The following is a 7,414-nucleotide window of genomic DNA, read 5'->3' as shown; positions in this document are numbered from 1 at the left end:
CAATGATTTTCACCAGTTTTTTTAAGCAATGTATCTAAAGAAGCACAAGACATTTTTTTACCCTCAGAAAAAAATCTTTGAATGTCCATGGATGGATATCTAGTATTAACTGTATAACTTTTGAATTCACGCCCGTAAATGATGGCTAGTATGGCCAATTGACCTTAGTAAACAATAAAATTACCGTACTCTGTCAACTCTAATAGTATTAAACTAAACTAGGGATGGTCAACTTAAATCATGAAAYGTGCCACATGTTTTTGTTGACACTACCAGAGGAATACTACATGTTGTTGCACACTTAAACATTTTTAAAATGGGAGTTTTATTACATTTGGTAAATGTTTATTAAACCAACATACCATGCAGTAACTTCAAATATTTCAATCAGAGTTGTAAGTAATTAAGTACGAATTCTTTATTACTGTACTTAAGTAGAAGTTTTGGGTATCTGCACTTTACTTAAGCAACTATTTTTCAGCCTACTTTTTACTTCTACTCCTTACATTTTTAAAAAAGACAAGAAGTTGAGTCAGTTTTATTTAATTTTTGCTTGTTTTCATTCCAGCTTATTGTAAAAAATAAATACTATCCATATTAATTATGCCTCCTAGATAGAGTGAGTTTAACTGTGGTTGAATGAGAAGTATAAATATACGTATAAAATTCTGATACCATATTAGTATGTACACAAATGTCATGGTTTGTCATTTTATGCCTTGGTTTTTCCTAGTGTTTCTATGTTCCCCTGTGTGCCTCAGCTCAGCTGCCCCACGTCACGCTGCTGGTTACCCTTGTGTTTCTGTTTTCTGTTCCCTCATTAGGTTTCTGTGTATTTAAGCTCAGTCTTGTCTCTGTCTCATTGTCGGATCATTGTTCTGTCTACCTGGTTGTGTCCTGCTTCATGTTCTTCGTCTACCTCCAAGTCAAGTGAGTTTTTGCTGTATTATCAGCCTCTTTGAGTTTTCATTAAAAGGCCTCGTGCTTTTTGATTTTTGAAACCTGCCTGTGCCCTGGGTTATTTTGTTGGTCCTGACATAATGATCCGACCACGCACCCAGCCCTCAGGCACCCCGATTTTGTTTTTTGTTTTTTTTAAAGAGGAGCAAGGACACCCCTCGGCGCACCGATCTTCCTCCTCTCTCTGTTGGAGTCCACCAGCGTCACCTGGGCCTGCCTCGGCTGGTCTTCCTCCTTCTGCCCTTGAGGAGCCGGTCCCGTCCTTGCCCCCTGGGAGGAACAGGTGACATCCCTCATTGGAGCGTCGGTGAAGATCCTCAGGGGGATCTCAATGTGCTCCATCAGACTCTCCATCTGCCGGCAGATAGAATGCGTTCTTGGGGAGTGCCCAGATCTGCTCCTCCTGCCAGGCCATCAGCTGCTCCACCGGTTTGTGCAGAGGGTTTTGGGAGAGTCATCTGTTACCCACCCTCCTGCCCCTTCTGCTCCTCCTGCGCCGGTTGTTGGGGTTCCAGTTCTGGTGGTTCCTGAGCTGGTGGTTTCTGAGCCAGTGGTTCCTGAGCTGGTGGTTTCTGAGCCAGTGGTTCCTGTTCTGGTGGTTCCTGAGCTGGTGGTTCCGGTCCCAATGGTTCCACAATTGGAGGTCCCGGTAGTTCCACAGTCGGTGGTTCCACAGTTGCAGATCTTGGTGGATCCACAGTCGATGGTTCCACAGTTGGTGGTCCCTATGTCTCCGGTGTTGGCGAGCCCTGATTTGGCAGTCTCTGAGGTTTGTGAGTCGACTGCCGTCGCCTCCATGTCGCCTGGGTCGTCAGTTGTCGCCTCTTTGTCCCCTGTGTCACCTGTGTTCGCCGTCGCCAAGGCTCTGGCTCCATCAACCTCCGACGGCTCCTCATCACCTCCTGTCTCCTCCCTTGGCTCCACGCCTGCTCCCGCCTTCTCCCTTGGCTCCACGCCTGCTCCCGCCTTCTCCCTTGGCTCCATGCCTGCTCCCGCCTTCTCCCTTGGCTCCACGCCTGCTAACGTCTCCTCCCTTGGCTCCACGCCTGCTCCCGTCTCCTCCCTTGGCCGCTCGTCTGCTCCAGTCTCCTCCCTTGGCCGCTCGTCTGCTCCCGTCTCCTCCCTTGGCCGCTCGTCTGCTCCCATCTCCTCCCTTGGCCGCTCGTCTGCTCCCGTCTCCTCCCTTGGCCGCTCGTCTGCTCCCGTCTCCTCCCTTGGCCGCTCGTCTGCTCCGGTCTCCTCCCTTGGCCGCTCGTCTGCTCCCTTCTCCTCCCCTGGCCCCTTGTCTGCTCCCATCTCCTCCCCTGGCCCCTCGTCTGCTCACGTCTCCTCCCCTGGCCCCTCGTCTGCTCACGTCTCCTCCCCTGGCCCCTCGTCTGCTCATGTCTCCTCCTGGGGCTCAACATCTGCTCCTGCGGGGCCTCGCCATGGAGGGTTTCCTGGCCGTCCTCCTGGACTCTTGCCTTATGTGGGGTGGTTCCCTGGCCGTCCCCTTGAACTTTCATGTTTTGTCTTTGAGTTCTGTCTTGTCACGTCGCCCCTTGTTCTGTGCCTCTCCTTGTTGATCGTCTGGTGACGATCGTTAAAAGGGAGGTACTGTCATGGTTTGTCATTTTATGCCTTGGTTTTTCCTAGTGTTTCTATGTTCCCCTGTGTGTCTCAGCTCAGCTGCCCCACGTCACGCTGCTGATTACCCTTGTGTTTCTCCCCAGGTGTTTTCTGTTCCCTCATTAGGTTTCTGTGTATTTAAGCTCAGTCTTGTCTCTGTCTCATTGTTGGATCATTGTTCAGTCTACCTGGTTGTGTCCTGCTTCATGTTCTTCCTCTACCTCCAAGTCAAGTGAGTTTTTGCTGCATTATCAGCCTCTTTGAGTTTTCATCGTGCTCTTTGATTTTTGAAACCTGCCCGTGCCCTGGGTTATTTTGTTGGTCCTGACAACAAACAAATCATGTCACACTCCAGCAGGATATAATCATTAAAATAAAAAGACTGTACTTAAAGTATTTGTATTTTATGAATTATATTATTGCATTTGGCCGCAGCCCTCAGATTTTCATTTTGGGGAAAGGGTTTGGGCAGCCTTGATATTTGTATATAAACTGAAACAGCTAGACTAGTGCATCCTAAATTTATTTTAATATACTTTTTATTGAGCACCACTATACAAACACATTTTATATAAACAAAATAACATCCTTTGAATATTGCTCATATTTTACAGTGCATACTAAATTTAACATAAATTAAACATTATTTTAATATGACAATCATTTCTGCAGTTTTTGGGGAGGTCACCTCCTAATAAATGTCATTACAGAAAATCTAACTGCTCATTTTAAATCAATACTTTTACTTTTAATACTTAAGCACAAAAATATCAGATACTTTGATACTTTTACTCAAGTAATATTCCTTRAGGTAACTTTAACTTTTACCAAAGTAATTTTTTGGTAAGATACTTTTACTCAAGTACCACTTTGGGGTATTTTATGCAACACTGATTTCATGCTTCATGTATGTATAATAGTTGTACTCTTGTTTAAGAAATATGAATACAAAACATAGAAGCAAACAAAACTTAAAGACTTACTTTCGCAAGCTTTAGTGTGTGTGTTTTTGGTTTTGGAAGAAAAGTTGCTGTTTATGTACTTGCAACTTCAGTTTGCTTCTTATTTTTAGATTTGTGCAGTGTGTTGGAGTGGCAACTTCTTTTAAAATTTTTCATGGTAGACAGTGTCTCACTAAACATAGGTTTGCTTTGAATTTCTGTAAAAACATTGTCTACCTCCCAAAACAAAAACAAAACAATTTTTGACTTAAAAAAAAGCCCTATTAAAGCAGCTCTTAGATTCTAAATTCTGTTTCTTAAGTCTATCTATCCATCCAACATCTTTTACCTGTTTCTTCCTTTCAGGGTCACTAGTGCACATAATCAGCAGTTACTATTTGAAGGGCGGGGTACACCATAGGCAGGTCTCCAGTCCATCACAGGACCACATAAAGATAAACAAGACAGACCATTCACTCTCTCACTCACACCTAGGGACAATTTAGAGTTATCAGTTAACCTAACAGTCATGTTTTTGGTCTGTGGGAGGAAACTGGGGTACCTGGAGAAAACCCATGCATGCACGGAGAGAACATGCAAACTCTACCCAGAAAGGTCCCTGGCCAAGATTTGATCTGATCTGCTGAGAGGCATCAGCTCTACCAACTGAACCCCTCATGTTTGTTTGTTTTTTATCCATCCATCATCTTCACTTTATCCAAAGTYGGGTCGCGGGAGCAGCAGCTTGAGCAGGGAAGCCCAGACCTCTCTTTCCCCAGCCACCTCTTCCAGCTCTTCTGTAAGGACTCCAAGGCTTTCCCGGGCCAGCCAAGAGACAGTCTTTCCAACATGTCCTAGGTCTTCCTCTGGGTCTCCTCCCAGTTGGACATGCCTGAAGCACCTCCCTGGGGAGGTGTCCAGGAGGCATCAACTGGCTCCTCTCTATGTGGAGGAGCAGCGGCTCTATTCTGAGTTTCTCCCGGATAACTGAACTTCTTACCCTATCTTTGGCTCCAGCCCATGTCATCATGCACCTGACATGTATGGCCCCTCCTGCAGGTGGTGGGCCCACAGGAAGTCAAACCCATGTAGTTCATTCGGGCTGAGCCTGGCCAGGTCCCATGGGTAGAGACCCGGCCACCAGGTGCTCGGCGATGAGCCCCTCCCCAAGGTCTGGCTCCAGGGTGGGGCCCTGGTAACCCACGGGACACCAAGTTCCTTGATCTGTTTTGTCCGTAAGAGTCTGTCAAACCATTCTTTGTCTGGCCTGCCATGGGAGACCATACCAGGGGCAACTGAAATTGACAGCATAGCTCCTAAGATAATTCATGTGCACAAACTCCTCCACCATGATAAGGTGATGATATAAGGATGATGAAGTAAATTAAAAAAATATTTTTTGGGGGTGGTGGGTGGACAGAAGTCACTCATGGACCACATATGGCCTGCAGACCACCATTGCCCTTCCCTGAACTAAACTTTGGAAGTAGCGGAGAGTCATTGCAAACAAATACTGCGAACACCAACATCTCCTGCAAGATATTTGTTCAAAACATTTCCATTAATTGTTTAACTCAGTTATTTGTTAGCAAGGTATCTGATGAAGCACTGGATGATTTTTACTGAAACTCTCATCTAGTAGTAGTAGTAATTAGTGCTCGGYGGTATACCGTTTTGTACCGAAAACCGTTTTTTATTTTTGTTATGATAGGAATTTTCTTAATACCGGACATACCGGTTTAAATAGCCTGAACATGTGCGTAACATTTCGTCGTGGCCGCCAGTGAACTGTTTCCCGGGGGAAACACAGCACCGCTTAGTGCATTAGCATGCTAACGTAATTGCTGGAGCAACTGGCGGCGGCTGSTGTTTCAGCTGCTTTTTTGTCTGACGTAAAAAAAACWTTGCGTTTTCACCATCGCTGAATGTAGTAAACACCTCTTCAGTGACGTACAGGGTTAGATTTAATGCATTACATTAGAGACATTAGTGCATGGAGACTTTAACATGCTTCTATTGTGAGAAGCCCCGGGGGGTGGGGTGGTGGTGGTTTTGTAGTAGAGTTGAGTTGACTGGTGTGCAACATGAGTCGTCCTTTAATTATTTTTTAACAYGCAAAGATAGACCTGATAATGATTTTTTTCTCAACCCTTCACAATTGCACCTAAATGTATGGTTACTGTCTACAACCAGTCAAAGATGAAAAGACGTACATGAGGAGGGAAACAGTGATACAGAGGTACAGTAAAAGAAAAAAAATCAATAAGCAAAGTTTGTACATTTTATTATCTGTTGAGCTGTGAGGAAAAAAAATACCGTCAAATACCGTGAAACCGGTGTAATTGTTGAAAATACCGTGATATAAAATTTGGGTCATACCGCCCAGCTCTAGTAGTAATATTGTTATCRTGTTTGTCATGCACCAGCAGGTGCCCAGCCCACACGGGCTTATAAGACACATTAAACATATACCTAAAGGTGGATAGAACATTCTTCAAACAAAAAGTGTCCTCTCACTGAAGTGCCAGGCCTTTAAAAAAACTGAGCTAACTGAAACACAAAATACTTTAATAAATACTGCACTTTATCTTCATGAATAAAAGAAATCAGGATAAATATCAAGAACTTTATCAAATAATTCGTTTCTCATGATCATATACAAAGGACAATAAAACAAGAAATGCATTTCATTTTCAGTTTCACCCAAATCACACAACGAACATCCTCCTCTGGAACTGAACAAAATCACCCAGTCTCCAAAGCCATATGCAAAGTGCCAGATCTAAATTGTGCACAGACAGACCTTTGTTGTTTAGATCGGTTCCATGTGGCTCAGGACCATAAGCATCCTTTTCCATTCAATTCAATTCAGTTTATTTATATAGCACCAACTCACAACATACATTGTCTCAGGGCACTGTACATAAAAAAAAGAACAATCTAAAGAAGAAGCCAGCAGATTGTGTTGAATCACTTCATCACAGTCTCTGATCCTAAGCAAACGGTGGAGAGGAAAAACTCCCCACTAACAGGAAGAAATGTGAATATTTGAATATAGGTTTTTAATTTTGGTTTACATAGCATATCAACTGCCAGTTTCTTAGCTTGCCTGGGAACACCTTGGGATTTCCCAAGAGTAGCTGGCCCACGTGGCTGGTGAGAGGGAAATCTGGGTCTCTGGATCAACTGCCCATTTACATTTATGAGCTTCAAAATAAAACTGTTTAATTAGTTCAGTATTACATCTTAACTTATTTCTATAAATATACTGAAAATCCGCCTCCTCAAATTTTCTCTCAGTTTGTTTGGCCCAAGTTTACCTATTTAAAAAATCCCAAAGAAAAATGTGTTTTCTTCATCCATCTGTAGTAATTTATAGTAATCACTTGATATACTTCAACAGCTGATTAATTTGAGACMACTTGACTGAAGATTGCTGCCACAGCTAAATGATTAAAATGGCAATAACACTGTAATTTTTAAAAATTAAAATGTAAAATAAACATGTATTTTATTTCTCTTTTTGTATGTGTAGTTAAGGACRTTATGTACGTATGTCCACTCAGCAGTCCAATCACTGGAACATTGACCATCACAGACTATAAGCTGTACTTCATCAGCGAGGAGAAGGTAAATCTGTTTARTTTCATCAGATGTGACTGTTTAAACCATGCTTCAGTCCAATGTATGGGAGTTGTGTGTGTTAATGTCAGTCTGTATAATCAGGATTCACCCTTTACGCTTTATACAACCCTGGGAGTCATCAGCATGGTGGATATTTTCAAGGCTCCAGACGGAGAAGATAAAACCACCATGGGTTTTCAACTGGTCTGTAAGGTACATCTTTCAGAACATAAAGCTTCCGATCTGTCAAGTGCGTGCATATATACTGTATATATATATAT

General features: G+C 43.3%; 1 protein-coding gene across 1 annotated transcript in view; it reads left to right on the top strand.

The window, feature by feature from the left end:
- The first annotated feature begins 7,048 nt into the window (after positions 1–7,048).
- The window catches only part of LOC106533121 (myotubularin-related protein 1), a 29,684-nt gene continuing 29,318 nt past the window's right edge, over positions 7,049–7,414 (top strand). Inside the window, exons 1-2 of the mRNA XM_014029355.1 lie at positions 7,049–7,139; positions 7,236–7,346. Of these exons, the coding sequence (XP_013884809.1) occupies positions 7,056–7,139; positions 7,236–7,346 (195 nt within the window). The 5' untranslated portion in view covers positions 7,049–7,055. The remainder of the gene's footprint in view (positions 7,140–7,235; positions 7,347–7,414) is intronic.

Source organism: Austrofundulus limnaeus, unplaced genomic scaffold, assembly GCF_001266775.1.
Source record: "Austrofundulus limnaeus strain Quisiro unplaced genomic scaffold, Austrofundulus_limnaeus-1.0 Scaffold887, whole genome shotgun sequence".
In the NCBI taxonomy this organism is placed as follows: domain Eukaryota; kingdom Metazoa; phylum Chordata; class Actinopteri; order Cyprinodontiformes; family Rivulidae; genus Austrofundulus; species Austrofundulus limnaeus.
The sequence above is the reverse complement of the archived record's forward strand: the minus strand, read 5'-3'. Positions and strand labels throughout refer to the sequence as shown.